The sequence below is a fragment of the Artibeus jamaicensis genome, unplaced genomic scaffold (genome assembly GCF_021234435.1).
Source record: "Artibeus jamaicensis isolate MK-2021 breed Jamaican fruit bat unplaced genomic scaffold, CSHL_Jam_final scaffold_1019, whole genome shotgun sequence".
In the NCBI taxonomy this organism is placed as follows: domain Eukaryota; kingdom Metazoa; phylum Chordata; class Mammalia; order Chiroptera; family Phyllostomidae; genus Artibeus; species Artibeus jamaicensis.
This window is the reverse complement of record NW_026522025.1, coordinates 24,074,164-24,093,459: the sequence shown is the minus strand read 5'-3', so window position 1 is coordinate 24,093,459 and position 19,296 is coordinate 24,074,164. Positions and strand designations below refer to the sequence as shown.

The 19,296-nt window shown below is 42.8% G+C and overlaps 1 protein-coding gene across 2 annotated transcripts in view; it reads right to left on the bottom strand.

Annotated features, from left to right (window-relative positions):
- AK5 (adenylate kinase 5) overlaps positions 1-19,296 on the bottom strand; it is a 220,613-nt gene that overhangs the window by 42,911 nt on the left and 158,406 nt on the right. For both annotated transcript variants that reach the window (XM_037148132.2, XM_053655593.1), the window contains exons 9-10: positions 13,966-14,008; positions 9,571-9,615 (exon numbers count right to left, since the gene is read on the bottom strand). In XM_037148132.2, coding sequence (XP_037004027.2) covers positions 9,571-9,615; positions 13,966-14,008 — 88 coding nt within the window. The remainder of the gene's footprint in view (positions 1-9,570; positions 9,616-13,965; positions 14,009-19,296) is intronic.

Below are 19,296 nucleotides of genomic sequence, written 5' to 3'. Positions count from 1 at the left end.
AAGGAGAATACCTCACATATTTTTTGAACCTTTTTTTATTTTTTAAAAATTTTACTTATTTATTTCTAGACAGAGGGGATGGGAGGGAGAAAGAGAGGGAGAGAAACATCAGTGTGTGGTTGCCTCTCACGCTCTGTGTCCTGGGGCCTGGGCCTGCAACCTAGACTTGTGCTCTGACTGGGAATTGAACCAGCCCACTGAGCCACACCAGCCAGGGTGAGAGTGTTTAATTTTGACAAATGATGGCAGAAACAGATACAGGCACTCCCCCGGCCTCTTTACCTCTGTTCTGGCTCCCCCAGCTTGTAGGTATCCTTTCTTCTTTCTAATGCCCCCCTTCTCAGCATCCTCTATTTCTTATTGTCTCCCCTCACTCTGCATATAATAGTTACAAGGATAGCTCATGCTTGTTGAATGTTTGCAAAGAGCACTGACATGTTAACTTGGTTCATCCGCACATCACCCCATGACCTCGGTACACCCATTACTTCCATATTACCGGTGAGAAAACTGAGGGACGGTGGGTGTAGGAATGTTGTCCAGGTCACGCAGGAAGGACACGGGGAGCTGGGGCCGAACTCACGTCATTCATGCTTTTGACTCTTTTTACGAACATGCTTGACTTTCTCATATTTTAAAAATATTCCACTTTTGACCTTCCTTTCCTTTAGAGACTGCCCTAAGCCTTTCCTTTCCCAAGTAGAGTCTGCACACACACTCGTTTTCTTACTCAGTTACCCAAGCCCACTGACGTGACTCCTTTCTGTTCCACTGAAGCTGCTCTTGCTAGTCATCAAATATGCTTTAGTGGCCAAACCCAACAGATGTTTTTTATTACATTTTACTGAACTTCCCAGATGGAAACGCTCTCCACCCTTGCCTTCTACGACACCATTTGCTCTCAGTATCCCACTTCCCTCTCTGTTCTCTCCTCCTTTGCTCTGACCTGGGTTTTTCTTGGACTCCAGGTCTCAGTCCTCCCCTAGCTCCACTGTCCCTCAGCTCACTGGGTGACCTCTCGCTCACACACGGCTTCACCAGCCACTGTGGTCCTGGCGAACACCGCATCCGTGTCCATAGCCAGAACTGCTATTTTGGGTACCAGATCTCAAAAACCTCTTGTTTAGTGGATGCTTCCTCATGGATGTTCCATAAGCATCTCAACCCTAAGATGTTTTTTAATGTTTGTAACAGCTTTATTTTAAGATTTTTTATTTAAGATTGATTTTAGAGAGAGAGAGAGGGAGAGAGAAAAAAATATAGACCTGTCGTTCCACTTATTTATGCACCTATTGGTTGATTCTTGTGTGTGTCCTGACCAGGGATCGAACCCACAGCCTTGATGTATTGGGACGATGCTCTAAGCAACTGAGCTACTCGGCTACGGCTGTTCAATTTTAAGATGTTTAAAGCCGAATTCTTTGTCATTCTCTGAAAACCCGTTTAATTTCCATATTCCTTATCTTCTCGAATGGCACCTCTGTTCACCGGGTTGTCTAAACGAGTCACTTCTGAGTTGTGCTGATTCCTCTCACTCATCTGTACACACAACAGATCTTCTGGTCTTACGAATTCTACTTCCAAAAATTTCCTGGATGTTTCCTCTTTTCCATTTCTGCTGCTTCCTTGTTCCTCACCTGCGTGACCATCCAGACGACCCCCCGACAGGCCTCCCTGCCACAGCCTAGGCTCCCCTCCCTGCTGCCAGAGTCTCGTTCTGAAATCCAACTCTGCTGACAAGTGACTGCCCCTGAGGGTCTTTAATGCTTCCCACCCCCTACCCTCTGAGGCTCTCTCTGGGACACTTGTTCCCTCTCCTTGCATGGGCCCACCCAACTTTCTTCTCTTAGTCCTTTGCTTTCTCAGGACTCGGTTCTGATTCCCCCTCCCCATCCTCATGCCCCCACTCAGTCCTTCTTGCCATCACCTGTGCCTCTGTCATTGCATGTCCCAAGCTGTGCTGTCTGCTTCCTCCCCATAAGAGCTCCTTGAGATTATGGAGCACCACCTTCCACCTTGGTATGCTTAGGCCTATCCCTTTGCGGGTTGGTGTAGAGTGGAAACTCAATAAATGTATCAAATGAATTCACGAGTCACCCAAAAGAATATACATCTAATGGAAGAATTTATTATAGCAACAGGAGAATATATTTATAATTAGGGGAGTTTAAGCAGCCCCCTTAAAGCCTATCTATTCCCTGGGTTAGGCTGTCTTTCCTCCACCTCCATATTAAGCCATTGTTTGAGGTCAATACACAGTCAATGAACTCCATCCAACACGCAGAGAACATCTCAGAGGCACCAAGCTTCCTCAGTTCCCCCACATCACATTCTCAACCACTTGCTCACAGTTGCCCATGTCCCTCCGAAATACAATAGTTTTGGTAATGTCCATTAAAAAGGTACCCATGAGCCCTGGCTGGTGTAGCTCAGTGGATTGAGCACAGGCCTGTGAAGCAAAAGGTTGCCAGTTCGATTCCCAGTCAGGGCACATGCCTGGGTTGTGGGCCAGGTCCCCAGTAGGGGGCATGTGAGAGGCAACGGCACATTGATGTTTCTCACTCTTTCTCCTTACCTTCCCTCTCTCTAAAAATAAGTAAATAAGTTAAAAAATACCCATGATACATCTTCTTAGTAAGAGATGCAGGGGACACACTCTGAAATCAGTATGTGTCGGGGGGGGGGGGGTCCAGTAATGGTTCAGATAGTTTCATGGACTCAAATCATTTCCTGTTTTGGGGTTTATATGGAATTTCCCATAATTGGGAGAAACATGGCTATCCGTCTTACTGATATTCATCTGATGTCTTATTATTTTGTTTTTGTTTTCAGACACCCGTAGCTAGACACATAGGACAAAGTAAAATAGAAAATTGAGGCACTTATTCAAATTATTGTGGCAAACTCTTCCTCACCCACTATATTCCCAAGGCACCACTTGCGTTTTGGCCTCATTACTACACATCTCCACACACTTGGAGGGCGCGGGCTCTGAAGTCGGAGAAACTTGGCCCGAGTCTTAAGTCCTTCACTTATTCACTGTATAACTTTGGGAAAGTCGCTTAACCTCTCTGAGCCTCCATGTCTTCATCTGTAAAACTGGGGAGATGGGTGTGAGGATTAAAAAAGATAAATTCCAGGTACAATGCCGTACCTGGAATATAGTAATTCTTCAATACACATTAGTTTTAATATTTTTATGAAGTAATTAACATAAATATTTTGGGGGCAGGAGATGGAGACCCTGGCTGCCTTCTCTTCGCAGTTCACCTCCTTAGGGCTGTGTCTCCGCTGCACTTGCTTCCGAAGGGAGCAGCTAACAATGCGTCAGCTCTCTGGCTGCTCCAGCGTGGGGTGGACAGAGAGCAGATATTATCTTGCTGTTTAAAGGAAACTCAAAGAGCCTACAGGATTGGACCCTGTAGAGCTTGGATACAAACACAAGATTCTGGGTGTTCTCTCATCTCCAGTGCTGGATCCTTCTAGAGTCTGTAGCAGCTGCCAGTGTCTGCTGGTCATTTTTTGTGGGTTTCAGAACAAGTGAAACAGGCTGTCAGTGAGTTAGGCCTAGAGATGTGGCCTTGACTGAGTAAACAGGCTGAGCACCTGGAACTTCCCTAGGTGACTCCAGTGGTGAGTTAATCATGCTTCCAGAAAGATCTCAACAAATGAGTAGGGAGACCATGAGTGTGAAGGTGTGAGGTCTCCATTCACCATACCTGGATAAACTCACGTGTGTTCTTTTTAGCAGCAATTTGCCCTTCTGGATGACTCAGTTAACTCAGCAAAATTCCTTTCTTTGAGAATAATTTAAAAACATAAAGAAACCCCCCCTTCGGCCATGTCATGCAGTGTTCCAAAGACTGTTTAATGTCTTGTGAATCTCACAGTTCTTAATGCATAGTAAACCCTTGATAAAGGTTTATTAATTTGGTCTGATTGAAGAGAGTGTTTTGTTCTAGTTCAACGTCACTTAGAACTTTTTTACAATGAGAAGATTTATACACTTAAATAGGGTTACTGTCTGCACACAACACCCACATTTCTGTAACGTCAGGAAGACATCCACTGTTTGTAAATGCATTTGAGCTGCTCTTGGAAAGTGACCTGATATCTTTCCCCCTTTACCCTCCCATCCTGAATAGCCTGGACTTTGAAAGTACAGGTGTAGGTCCAGGAGAGTGTGGGAGGGGCCCCAAGTATCTGAATCCTTTCAGGGGGAGCAAGAGCTGTGGCAGTTGTGGGTCTGTGTCTACAGCAGGGTGGTTTCACAGTGAGGGTGGACCACGGGCTTTGGAATCAGATGGAAACTCATTTCTCAGTGTGAACCCAGCTTGGCTTACAAGCTGCCTGTTTTCACTTCATAGTGGAAATTCAGTCAAGTCCAGCCTGGTTCTCTTAGTCCAGTGCAATGGTATCTGATAACCTTGACACTCCAGTTCTGCTACAGACTGAATGTTTGTGTTTCCCCAAATGCATATGTTGAATCTTAAAGCCCAAAGTGATGGTATTCAGAGGTTGGGGTCTTTGGGAGTTGGTTAGGACATGAGAGTGAAGTGGATGGGATTAGTGGCCTTATAAAAGAGGCCCTGGAGAGCTCTCTCTCCCCTTCCATTAGGTGAGGACACAGCAAAAGATGGATGTCTGTGAACTAGGAAGCAGGGCCCTCACTAGCCACTGAATCTGTCAGTGCTTTGATCTTAGACTTCCCAGCCCCCAGAACTGTGAGAAATACATTTCTGTTGTTAATAAGGCACTGAATCTGTGGTATTTTGTTATAACAGCCTGAGCAGACTTAGCCGAGTTCAAAGTTCAATGTTCACGTCAGGGCTATTCTCTTGCCTCAAAGGTTTTCTTTACCTTTCTCCCAGTCCTGTTTTTTTCCCAGGGTTGTTGATTCCCTGGCGTGTCCCCCTTCCACTTTCCTTCCAGCCCCTGCTTTGGAGTCTCCTGCTGGTACTCCTGGTGCATCCATCCCTCTGTGCTCAATTCTGACAAGCATCCTTCTGCCACTGGGCACAGAGAAACATTCAGAACCTTTCCAGGCCCACAGGAGCCCAGAGAAACAGGGGATTTTACTAAATGCATCCCCTCTTTTCTGACCCCTTCCTCATATTTGTCAGGTTATTTGCTTTCAAAAGGACAAGTGAAAAGAAGACCCAAGGGGCTCTTCTCCCAGATCTCCTAAATGCTAAGTCTGGGGATTCATACACCTGCTCACCTCCTTCCTCTCCCCCAATTAATACGAAGGTGGTGGTTCTCAAAGTGTGGTCCACACACTGTGGGAGTCCCTTACTTTCATTACAACACTAAGAAGTTATTTGCTTTTCACTGGTGAGGCAAAAACCATGGCTGTGAAACTGAAGTGCAAATCAAGGCAGTGGCATCCACGCCTGCTAGCCATGTATTCTTCACCACCGAAAACTCACTCTTCACGCCACTGGTACTTAAGAATGCCCTCAATGGAGCAGTGAAAAAGATTAGTTTAATTCTGAGCCTTATGCCCACCTCACCGTAATATTTTGTGTGATAAAATAGGAAGCACAAAGGCTGGATAGCACCCCCAGGTTAACAGTTTTCTCAAGGAGAAGCTCTGTGTGATTGTTTGAGTTGTTTAACTAGTTGCTTTCTTAGCTGAGCACCATTTTTACCTTCTGACAGACCAACTAAAAGATAAACTACAGTTTTCCAGACTTCAGTATCTGCCAGACATTTTCTTGAAAAGAAATAAAGCAAGTGATCCCTTCAAACCAAACCAAACCAAACCAAACCAAACCACACAACTGAAAGCATCTGTTGCCAATGAGAAAAATCCCAGTCTCCAAGCCCCAATCCATCACTTAGTGGTGAATTAACTCTCTACCATCTGACTTGAAAAGTCGGGATGGTGATAATACTCTAATGAGTGGATACAAACACTAAAGAAGATATAAAGCATTTTATATGGTGCCTGGTGTGTGTTAAGTGTTCCATGAATGAATATTGGCTTTTATTTAAAACAATCCCCCACCATCACATTCTCATCCACGTCCAGATTTGCTTTTATTTTTTTCCCAACTTGTTTTTCATTTTCCATTTAACCAAACATGAGTCAATTCCACCAAAAATACTCAGCTTGAGCCTCAAGAAAACACTCTTTAAAAATTAGACTTATTCACTGAAATACTAAGTTTTGAGCAAAAATTCTCATTGCCCCAGTTTTCCTCCAGGAAAGAAATAGGACTAGTTGGGCAGTGGTTAAAAATGCACAGAACAACACAAACATTCTACAAGCACCTCTCAAAGCTTACTGCTGAGAGCCATTTATCTGCACCAAGGCTGACAACACGAGGCCACCTGTGTCCCCAACAGAGTAAAGTTCAAGGGCATCGGATGGTGTCTTGATCATTACGCCATTCAGTGTCACACCTCATCAGTAAAGTCAGTTGATTTTCCAAACCGAAGCACTTCTACCAAGACTTTAGAGAGGAATTAATAAGAATTCAGGTCATGTTCCATTTTGGGAACAGGCAGGCTATGAAAAGCAGATAAGGGGAAAAGAAGCCAAAAGAGATAATGATCAAGATATTAAAAAGAAGAAAAGGAAGAGAAATGTACCAGAAAAAGTTGTGAAAGCTGTGGGAGCCTGTTGGTGGAATATAATGAGAATATTTCAACATTTTCCAAATAATTTTTCATTTTCATTAATGACAGTTCCAGTCTTATAATATTAGCACAGTTCTTGTATCTTGTATGAATAGTCAAAGCCCATGGGACCTTTTTCAATCTTTCTGATCACCAGGCCCTATCCTGGGCAATCCTTATCTCTCCTTTGGAAGTATCTGTCTGTAAACAGCTGCTTTCTTCATGAACAAAGAGGTAATAGTCACAAAACATTCAAATGGCCAGCTCGGTCCATCCCTGCCACTTTTGGTCCACTTTCCCAGAAATCTGTTTCCATGCAGAGGACAGCAGTGTTATTACCTACCTCCACTTATAACTATTTTGCAAATGAGGGAGAAATAGTACCGACTTGGGGTAAGGTGGGGAGGGAAGGAGTCGATGTTGCTTGTCTTCAGTGAGAGGGTGGCAGGTACGTGGAGCAAGGAGCATCTGCTGAGGCTCATTAACCTGAAAACCGTCCTGCCAGAAATAGCAACAGCAACAGCAACGACCGGCCTGTCAGTTCCATTCCAGGAACTCCGATGGCTATTTCGGTTGTTATGGAAACTGACCACACTGCTTCCTAAGGAATTCATTATTCCAACAGATGTTTATTGTTCTAGTCATTCTGGAGTATCTAAGGGAGAGACGCAGACCAAGGAATGGAGGAGCTCACAGTGGAAGCTGGTGATTAGAGAAGACTTCACATGGAGTCTGAACTTACACCTGACCTTGGGGTATGATTAGCTAGGGGAGAAGACATTTCAAATGAAAACAATGGCGAAAGCGAGAAACTGTTCAAGAGATGATAATGAAGCAGGTGGGGGTGGAGCCAAAGACTTGGGGTGCGGTGGGAAATAGGAAAGACACACGGAGGCCGGCAGGGAGAGAGCTTCGAAGGCCAGTCTAAGGAGTCTGGGCCTTTCTGTGGACAAAAGAGAACTAATGGATACTTCGAAATGGGGAAGAGTGCTTTAAAAATATTAATTTTATCTTATGACTAACAGCAAGGATGTCAAACTAGCCTGTGCTAATACTACAGCTCCGCTGTGACTCTGGTAGATGCCAAGACAATAATTTAGGACAATAAAAAAATTCAAGCCCTGGCTGGCATAGCTCAGTGGATTGAGTGCGGTTTGTGAACCAAATGGTCGCAGGTTTGATTCCCAGTCACTGCACGTGCCTGGGTTTTGGGCCAGGTCCCCAGTGGGGGCCACACGAGAGGCAACGACACATTGATGTTTCTCTCTTTCTTTTTCTCACTCCCCTCCCTTCTCTAAAAATAAATAAATAAAAATCTTTAAAAAAAATTCAGCCATCTTCTCATATAGACAAAGCCACACTTGTTTCACTGAAACCATCTGACTCTTGTTTATTGAAACCCATCAAAACTGCCATGGGTATGTCTATGACATCCTGAGTATTTTTACAAGCTCAAATTGACCTGCAATACGCAGCCCTAAAGTATCATTCTGCCATCTGTCATGGAAGTGTTTGGAACCAAGATCTTAATTTTCAAGCCGAGCCCAGTAAAAACCCCAGAAGAACAATTACTTTTCCTCATGTCACAGTGGCTTCTCCTGTGCAAACAGGAAGCTGGAATCTTTTTTGTATTAGGACAGTGACTGACCAATAAGTTGACATACAGAAGAGTTTGGCTGGATATAAGAAAAGCCTTTTGCTCAGAGCAGCAGTTCTGAGTGTGATCTGTGAGCCTTTGGGTCTCCAGCTTTGTCTGATGCCAAAGATTTTACGTTGTGCTACGTGACCTTCTGAAGGGCACAGGACTTAAGAACAGGTGAGCTGAAATTTTTATCCTAGACAGAAGTGACATTTGAAAATCTATTTTAAAATTCAACTGTGAGTGCTAAACAATGGGTGAATCTGAAATAATAGTAATGCTAGATGCAGAACCACCCCCCAAAATATGCTGTATTATTTTCCAAAGCTGTTTTTGGATCATATTCATAAAAACGCAGATTTCTATGTGACAACAAAGGCTCATTCCTTGGATTCCTGCATATCAAGTTTAAAGAGTCTCTCCTCTTTCTAATTTGATTCCTAAGATAAATGCTAAACAGAAAGTAGAAGGTATTGTGTCTTGGCCTTGTTGTCAAGAAAACTAAGTAAAGGTTATGTGGAAAGGGAACTTTTCTCTGAAATTATGATGATGTTTCTCTTTAGTAAGGAGTAGAAATAATGTAGTTTCACTTTCTGAAAAGAATGTAAATTAAATGTGGCAGGAATCCATCCAGATCCCAAGGTTAAAGTCAACTAGATACAAGTAGGTCAGACATAACATTCAGGTTGGGCTCAAGAACTGTCACTGCTTAAGGCCTGTTCTTTTTGGTTGGGATTCTTCCTTTCCTCACCTCCCATGAATCCCTTCAGTGGTCTCATCTCCTCCTTTAGTTCCCTGCTCAAATGTCACCTCCACAGGGAAGCCTTCCCTGATCACTCTGTATAAAATAAAAACTCACTTCTATCCCAAACACTCCAGCCAGGTTGTTCTATTTTGGCTTTTTGTATCCTTCCTAATTTTGTGATAATAATTTGATCTTTTCATCAAAGATGGAAGCTCAGTGATCCGTGTCCATTGCCAGTATGCGTCTGACAGGCAGTGAGTATCTGGTGGGTGACTGACTGTGGGCGACAGCCCAGGGTCACGTCCCACACCACAGAGTGCTGAAGCGGGAAGGGCCCATTTGCAGCCCCACGCTGTCTGTGCTGAAAAGATACAAATCCAAAAGCAACACGAAATCGTGCAAATAAAAGCAGCAATCCAAAAGTGTCCGTTCACCAAAAGAAAAGAAAAAAGCAAGAAAAAAAGCAAGACTTCAAAACAGAATGAGAAATAAATAGCCTTTTCCCTTACCAAGTTGTTATTATGAAGCAATTGTATTAGAAAATTTGAGGGCTGTTACTCACCGATCATGAAAATAATTTTGTACTTCCTCAAGTCTTCCGTGACACCTTTAAAGTAAGAATAAAAGTTATTGGCAAGAAGTACTGTACTGAAACTCTGGTTTTATGTATGTCATGTAAAAACCAAACTCTTGTAGTTCTTTTTATGAGAAGCTTAGAGTTAATTGAATGTGTTCAGAGCCATAATTAAAAGGCACCAATGACCATTTCAGCCTTATTCCCAGACCCAGGTAACATATTTTCATTTAAACACAAATTATTACATACCTTTAAGTGATAAAACTGATAAACCATTAAATAGCATTAATCACAAAAAATAACTTAAAAATTATTCTAAAAATTTCTTAAGTGTCTCAGTTGTCAGTTATTTCACACTTAAACATGTGCTAATCCTTTTCTGATGAAGAGGAGTTAGAAACAAGTAGGGAGTCTGGAAGATGATAATTTAGCAATAGTTCCTATTTACAGAAAATAATGCTATTTTCCACTTAGGGTGGTGATATAAAATTCCTTTTAAAATAAAAGTATATAAATAATAACAGTGAGTCCATTTGGTGAAAAATATTAACTAAATGATATGTTGAGCACAGTGCAGGACAAACAAAACAACATCTGAAGCTGAATGCTTCTCTCAGCTGAACAGATGTGGCTATGATAGAGTAATGGAAGATAACTTTGAATATTATTCTTGTTAACCTTTCTGCTAAGGGAGATGCTTTGCAAACTGCAAGATACATTGAGTAGGGCTTGTATGATAAGTAGTATAGAGATGGAGCAAAAATCACAAAGGTGGCAAGTGAGAACCGAACTTTGGGAGCTACTGCTCTACAGCAAAGATATGATTCGAAATGTGGGCGAAGTGCAAAGCCTTCTAGAATTTGTGGAGCCCTAGAAGATTTTCAGTCATCATGTGGTGTAGTAGGTAGCCTTGTGGGATGGGTAGACAAGAGCTATGTTTTCGATCCTATTGTCAACTGACTTAATCTAGGCAAAGGAATTCTCCTTGCACCTCAGTTTTTCTATCTGTAAAATAAAGGTGTTGGATGCAGTGATCCCTAATATGGTTCAAATACCCATGATCCTGTGGTTCCTGTACATGAATAGGCCTCATGAGGAAATGGCTCCCTTTGTCCCTTGGCCACAGTTACGATGCTATTATTGTTGTATGTGTAAGACATCCTCCTAAAGTAAACCAAAATTCCAGGAGACCTTGGATGAGAACGAGGTCCCCTGAAGAGGTAACCACAACCTGAAACTTGGATTGGGAATGGCTCTGGGACCTTGGGGGCTCTGGGCTCAGGAAATGCCAATGGTTACTGCTGAGTCTGGAAGCAGGGACATCTCGAACTAAAAAAAATGTTTAGAGTGGGGATCTGAAGACAGAGGAAACAGCAGTCCTACCCAAGGCTGTTTCAGAGAGAGGAGCAGAGACAAATAATTCACCCTAGCTTTAAGGCTCTAGAGCTTTATTTATGAAGATGAGATTTTACATGTGATCAAGTGTTGAGCCCTCTCATTGCTGCACAACATGAGAGTTAGCAGACTGCTTACTCCACTGTGCCAGGGGTGGGTCAGCCTTCTGCTGTGCAGGCAGAGTTTTTGGGCAGGTCAAGGGTGCAGGTGTAGGCTAGCTCGGGATGCTCTGAAGTTCAGAGCAGGATTCAGTAGGAGCCACTTAGGGAGGTACTGCTCCAAGCTACAAGCCAGCCTGGCCAATGAGGATGGTGAAAGCTTAAAACGTGGGCCTTAGGGCAGTCAGAGAAACTCACCATGTCCAAGCCCTTCTCCAACTGGCTAACTTCGGAGTAGCTCTGTCTAATACCCTTGGGGATGATGGCGAAGGCAGCAGACTGATTCCACAGACAATAATGTTCAGAAGGTTTCTTTGATGTACTTAGGCAAAGGCCAGGCAAAGATTCTAAACCAGTGGGGTGGGTGGGCATAGAGTTCATGTTCAAAGTCATGTTTTTTTAGAGCACAATGCAGGACAAACAAAACAACATCTGAAGCTGAATGCTTCTCTCAGCTGGACAGATGTGGCTATGATAGAGTAATGGAAGATTTTGAATACTTTTCTTGTTAACCCTTCTGTTAAGGGAAATGCTTTGCAAACTGCAAGATACATTGAGTAGACCATAATATATTGCAATATAGGATATTGTGATTTGTTCTACTTCATGAAAAATTTGCATGCAGTTTTAAAGTAAGACACTAAAGTTCAAAGTATTTGGTGTTTTTGTTGGAAGTCCAGGCCCCCGGGGTGTGGAGGTTCCTGGAGCAGCCAGGTTGGTGGGGAGAGCCCTGGAGAGCAGGGCAGGACGGGGTCAGCCCTGAGTTCCCCGTCCAGGTGGAGCTCTGGGCTCTTGTCCTGACTCAGGAACTGTTCTTGCTCATCCTATAGGTGTGAGCTGACTAAAACAACAGGTAGAATGTGATTACCTGGAGAGGGAGTCGAAGGTTTTCATTTCCCTCCCGGAGGACAAAATTAGTTTTTATACTTTAAGTAAACTGATAGGACTTATACTTCAGAGGACTTACTCAACTGTAAGAGGACTTATTGCAGTCAGAGGACTTACACTTCATACCTTATGTAGATAGTCAGTACTTTTAAAAGTTAGATTGTTCCACTGACAGTTATAAAACTTACTTTTAGTGGAATTGGGCTGGTTCGTTTACATACACAATTCTACCTTTTTTTGCAGGAATGCATTATGAGCTGAAAGGCCCAATGAGAAAGAGAGAGAGAGAGGAAGAGAGAGAGAGAGAGGACATAAAAAATTGGGTTGGTGATAGAAGGGAACAGGACAGAGGAGAAAGAGCTGGAAGCAGAGGAAAAAAAGTGAATTTGGGGTCTTTGGAATCATTGGTTTTATACTGAAGGATGCTTTTTTGGGGTTTCTTTTTAGTCAGAGAGATGCTTCAGTCTTTTCACAGAGGAGCTCATTGTGACTGGAAAGTCCTGTTTTCTGGCACTTTCTATTAAAGGCAAGAATAGATTGGTGCTCTTAACATATGGGCCAGGTGGTCATTTCCTGTTCTCTGGAATTTAGGTTTACCTTTATCTATTTGCAATCTAGGAGAGGAGTTGTGGTTATTATTATTATCATTATTGGTATAGCTGTATCCTATCCCAGTTTTTAAAAAATAGTTATTTTTAAAAAATCAATGATGGTACATTCTTGTAATGTACCCATTACAAATTAAGGTTATAGAGAGTATTTAATGACATGGGAACATGCTTATGTTATGACATGTACAACATTAGAGCTAATATTTATATGCACATATGTATTCTCAACTATGTGAAAATAAATATATAGACAACATTCTGTAATAAAGTGTACTAGAAATGTTAATCATGCTTATTCAGAGTTCATAAGGCTTTAGATGACTCTGATTTTCTACCTTGAAAAGTTTTCCACAATGAATATGTGTTAATTTTGTAACCAGGAAGAGAGGAAACTTTATTAGGCAATCAATCAATTCCTATCCAGTTGGGACCGAGTTGTTTATTTGCACTTGGCTCCCATTTATGTGCCCTTCCCCATGAATCACCATGATGTCACTGAGTGACTGAGATTTTCACACACTGCCATTGCCATTGTCATCCAATGATGCTCTATATCTCATGTTCATGGATCAGTGCAGGATGAGAGCTGGGTTGTTTAGAAAGCCACTTACTTGTATGCATTCACAGTCAATATAAACAAACTTCCACCAACTATAATTACAACATTTATTACAGAGTGATAATGTTAGAAGGTATTTTACTGAGGGCAAGCATGAACCTTATCTTTCTTGGACAACCTCAAATTTAGATAATTTTATCTATTTTCAGTTTCATGTACAGCTAATTATGGTTGGATTTTTTTTTTGTTTTTTTGCGGGACTTTTAACATGACACAAAGGCTAAAGCAGTATAATTTGGGTGTTTCTTAGGCTGCATCCCAATGGTACACTGCAGAAGAGTAACTACTACGCAGAAAAAAAGACTTGTTTTCCAAAAACTTTGAAAAATGTTCTGCTACAGGTAGCTAGCTCTCTTTCCTGCAGAACTTGTCTGGGAGCCTTGCTGTGCTCTCGTATGTGACTCTCCCCAAGCCGACTGAGTGTGAGGCACTTCCCAAACCCACTTTACCAGAGCATCCTCTTTTCGCTGAGTACCTCAGGGGGCATGTTCTTGGGCCAGTGAGGAAATGCCTCTCTCAGGCATTCCCTGGTTCTTCACACAGACCAAGAGGGGAGAGATGCAGAGTTCCCATATTAACTGTGTCCTCTCACTAAGGGGAAAGTATGTGTTGTTAGTAGTTTATTCTCTTTGTTGATGTTTAATAGAAAAGACATGTTTAAAGCCACTTAAGTGATCATTTTGGTGCTCAGTGAAAAAAAAAAACTCACCTCCTGTGGTGTCCTCTACAAATACATTTGAATGGTCATCACCCTATTTATAAAAAAAATAAAAATATTAGTTTATGATATTAACAGGTATTGTGTTAAATATCTTGCCAACATTAACACATTTAATCTTCCAAATAACTCCATAAAGGAGGCATCATTATGACCTACCCTTCTCAGTTCAAGAAGTTAACTGGCGCAAGGTCACACAGCAGTGAGGAAAAAGCCCAGATTTAACCCGGGGCTGCCTGTTCCCGGAGTGAAGGCTCTTCTTAACTGATACAATACGCTGCTTCATTTTCTTGGTGCATAACCCAGCCGTGGTCAGAAAAGCTGATTTAGAGATGGTAAAACCCTCCAGTACCTGAGCTCAGGGGGGGTATAGTCACAGCTGCTTTACCAACAACTCTGCAACTTAAAGCTGTCGGACAGGGCAAACTCTCTGAAAAGGGCCAGACAGTAGATATTTACAGCATGGGGAAGCCCACATGGTCTCTGTGCAACTACCAACCACTGGCCACAGTTTGCCAATCCCTGAGAGCAAAAGCACAAAATAAGGCAGGCAGGACGACCAGTTTTCATGGATCTCTGCCTTTTCATGTTCATATTACTTTTTAATCAAAACGCTGCTCCATTTTCCTCATAGAAAAACTCACGGTGATTGTAAGAGATCCCGAAAAAAATTTATAAGAAGGCATTTGGAGAGGAGTGTTGCGGCTGTGAGCAGGGGCCGCAGTCGAGAAACATCTAACTCTGTTGTCTTCTGGAAGAAAGCAATGCAGGGAGATCCGGGAAGGCACCAACAGAGGATCAGGTGGTGAGAGCCCATGACTTTGGGGAAGAAGACGAAGAAGATCCGAGTGATTCAGAGCAGGGTGTTACTGACGTGAAGACTCCAGTAACTGAGAAGCTTGGGAAGAAAAGGACTTCTGCAGGAATAGTCGGAGGTGTGGGAGGTGGAGCACAGAACGTGCCGGAACACTTTGGAGTTGACATTAATGACACTCTTCTTGCAAAGAAGAAAGGACAAGCAGCGTACACCAAGGCTCCCCTCAAATCCAGTAACCAGAAAATGGAACATATTTGGGAACCCCAACAAAATCTAAGGCAGAAGCTTAACCAAGAATTTTGTCAGCAGTTTTGGACTTTGTTTCAGCAGTGGGAGACAGCTGTGTGAAGGCCGAGGAACAAGGAGAAAAACTAGCTAATTTGTTTCAACAACAAATGGCTTTTCAACAATTTCGAGTTGCTCAGGGCCAGAGCCGGTAAACAATGAAACTGTTATCTGAGCAGCTCAAGAAGAGTTGGGACAGTCGCCAGCCTGGTGCACAAACTGGGCTTAAAAGAAATGGCTATGTTGCAAAAAAAATTACGATGGACACTGTAAGTTGTTATATTACACACGGAAAAACAACAGCAGCAGATGGCAAATGTTCAAAATTATCTTCAACCCATATTATTCTGATGACTCTGAAAGAAGAACTTGAACCTGAGTAATATGGTACAATTATAACATTAGCTAAGAGGCATGTAAGTCTTTAGAGTGTTTAAAAAATCTAGTTTAAAATATTACATCATGTTAATTATTAGCTTAAGTGCAACTCTCTTCTTCCTGTTAACCTCCAAATAAAATCTAAACAGCTTTGAGTAGCAGAAAAAAAAAAAAAGGCATTTGGTGAGAATTTTCAACCCCACCTCTGCCTCCATCCATCCCATTTTCCTACTTCCTCATCCCTACGGGTAGGTAAGCACTCATAGAAATTTTTTATTTTGGTTTTTGTTTTTTGGATATTTTTTCCATATACACAAATATGGACTTTCAGATATCCACAGATATACTTGAATATAAATATTTAATCTTATTACCTCCATTGTGTATATAGAAAGAAACACATTGTACATGCATGTGTTTATAATTACATACTAATTTATACTGTTCTTCCCCTTGGCTTTTTACTTATCAATATTTCCTGGAGAACTTTCCATATCAGCTCAGAATGTTCTCGGTTGTACAGTATTCTATCGTATGGAAGGTCCCACAGTTGCTGCTATTGTTTTAAAAAAGTCCTTTATTGATGAACTACTGAATTGTTTCCAATCTTGGGCTTTTTTTTGATAGAGCAGCATAATGAATACATTTATATAAAGTCATTTCATACACATATGCCTGGAGGATAAATTCCCAGAGAAGGGGCTGTGCCACCAAGGATTAAATGTATTTTGCTAAATTGCGGTTGCTACAGAGGTTGTGCCATTTTGCAGGGACAGCCTCTGGCCTCTAATTTGCTTTGATGCAGGACTGAGTTAAACGAGGTTGCCTGACTGCATCAACGCTCCCTGGAGGTAAACTGCCCTGAAAGCACTTTGTCCAAAACAGAGACTTGCCAGCATTTTTTTTTTTTTTTAGAATGTGCGCCTTCAGGACAGCTTTACTGCTTGTCTTCTTAGATTTGCCTGTGTATTCAGAGCTATTCCAGGTGAGACAGGTGCACTTAATGGAGCAGCCATTCAGGGACACGGCTACATTAATTAACTCCCTTCTATGAGTAGAAAGACTTCAATTATTCCTCAGGGAGCCTCGCCACCCCCGGCCACTTCCCTTGTTGAAATCATTGCACTTTGGAGCTGGGAGAGTAGGAATTATCTAAAATCCAGTCCTACCTCCCACCTCTCTGCCTTTACAGATGAGAAAAAGATGGTTACAGAGGTCACACAAAAGGCCTGTACTCATGTCATTGTGTCCTTAGTGCAGTCACTGTTGGGATGAGAACCACGTCTCCTACCCACAAAGCAAGGCTCCTAGAAAGTTAGTCCCATAAGCTTAGCTACCACAATGGATCTCTTAGTGTCCTGCCACTCACCTGGCTGGTGCAACCATCTCCTGGCTACTGCTAAGGGCTCCTAGGAGTCTGGCCCCTTCCTCAAGCTGGGATCAATCTGGTATAAGTTGTGTGTCAGTGTTCCCCTCAAGATCAGGCTGACCCCAGCAGCTGACCAGCTGGGACCACATCTTTGCGCAGCTACTACCCCTGCCCTCTCCTGCCGATGTGGGAGGCTTTGGAAAACCTTTGTTCACCCAAAACCCCAGGCGCCCTGGGAGAATGATAAGGCCGTCTTGGAAAAGCAAATAGCAGGATAGTCACAAGGACTGGAGCTAGCACCCCCACTGATAGAACTAATTTTCACATTTAGCCTTTGTACTCTGCTTCTGTCCCATAGATAGAACTAATTACCCCATTCCGCTTTGGTATCTCGCTTTGCTACGTAGAAAGGAAGACCCCATAGGCTATATAAACCCCAAGAATCCTTTGTTTGGGGCTCAGAATTTGGAGACTGACTCTTCTGGGCCCCTGCACGATAGTAAACCTCGTACTTCAGAATCCCTCAGTGTCTGCTTGCTTCGTTTTCCTATAACACCGTGTCTCTCTCCATTTCCTAAAAGACTCTAATAAATAACACACTTGCAAAAATCCCCATCTCAGTCTCTGCTTCTAGGGACTGATTTGAAACAATGAATATGCTTGCCTAAAGTGCAGCTACACAGAAAGAGGCTCAACAGTCTTTGTTGGAAAAGGATTCTTCAATCAGACTTGGCCTCTTGCTTGTCAAACCGCTATGGAATGTGTCCAGGTAATGTTAAGAGGGAACGATGAAGCCCCCTCCCTCATTTTTTCATTGTATTCCTGAATTATCAGTCTTATACCCCCCCGATGGCCTAAATCCTATCAGATCTTCCTTTTACCTGGCTATCACATTTTGGGAGTTTGAGCAAGGTTAATCTCAATTCATAAAACAATGCATTGTGTTTTAAAGGGCCTCTCAGACCTCTTTGGCTGCTGAGTCTGACCTGTTTTCATCCATGGCTCTTACTCACAGCCTTCTATTCTGTTGACCCAAATGCTTTAAATAAGCCCCAGTGTTATTTCTATGAATGCATTGATAGTGCACGGGTTTCCGGAGCATGGAGGCAACTGTCCTCAGCTCTATGCCAGGAATGTGCCACGCTGCATCGACTGGCCTGAGAACCCAGCAGAATGGAGTATTTTATTGGAGGGCGTCATTTTCTAGTGATACTCAAAATAAACCTCCTGATTCCAATGTGAATCTTTCATAAATAAATTTATTCTGGCATCTTGAACACACACACACACACACACACACCCCAACTAACAAAAGGCAAAGTCTTCTGGTTTTGTTGAAAAAGATGCTATACAGCCCCTGGAGGCGCTTTCTTTTCCAATGCTAAGTGTATTCTACAAAAAAGGCACTAATTTCAGAATGTCAATTATATAAGGAGAAAAGGTGTTTATATCATCCAGTTGCCCAATAGCTGCACCTTCAGTGAGGTGTTTTTGGAGAAAGCTCAACCCACTGATGACCGCGTGCCACCCTGCATGTCTGTGGGTGCTCCTTACAACCTTTTACTGTGTCGCTGCTCCATCCAGTCAGCCCTTTGTTGCCTGGAGTCCGAACTATGGGGCTAGCTTTGTGAGTGCAGTGAAACACAGATGACTCCACAGTATTAAACCAGGTTTGGGGAGGCACGAAGCAGGATACCAATCCTGAACAAACTGATAAAGAGAGATAGTACAAATATAGGCACAGATTTTATGTAAGTGCCACCTATGACTCACAAGCAGGGAGCTGACACAGCCTGCAAGGATGTGATTAATACTGGTGAAGGAGGGAAAAGCTACAGCAAAACCACACATACACAAATTCGGGCGGCCACATCTTTTTGTTCTATATCTAATAATGTGATGGTAATCGATGGGGGAAGATCTAGAATCCTGTTGAAGTGACACATTTAGAACCTCAAGGTGGGATTCATGGCTTTGTGGGAAACTAGGTTTGGGCTACAGGTTTGTTTTGGTCTCTATCCCTCATTCTCCAGTCAAGCCAGAGCCGCCAGGAGAGCAAAAGCAACTGCATTCAGCTTTATTTCCCTCTGTGGGTGTACAGGCAAACCTGGGTTCTGCTGTTATTTATAGGAAGAGCAGTTAGTTGGGGGGTGTGTGTGTGTTTTTCTTTAGGATCAGAGCTCCTATGCCCACTGTGAAGTGGAGGAGGACAGAGTGTGGTGAGCAGCTACATGGCACAAGTATAATGAATGCCCTTGGTGCCATACTGCAGTAGGGCACGGGGCAAACTGCTGCAAGAACTGTCACGACAACAGCAGGACCCCCCTTCCCAACACACACACAGGATTTATGGCTTACAACTGACAGAGACCAGCTGGATCCAACATGGAGACTAATTTCATCTAGCAGTAACTCTAGCCCCATTATACACTTACTGCAATACATTAGCACGCTAAATGACATACCCCAACCC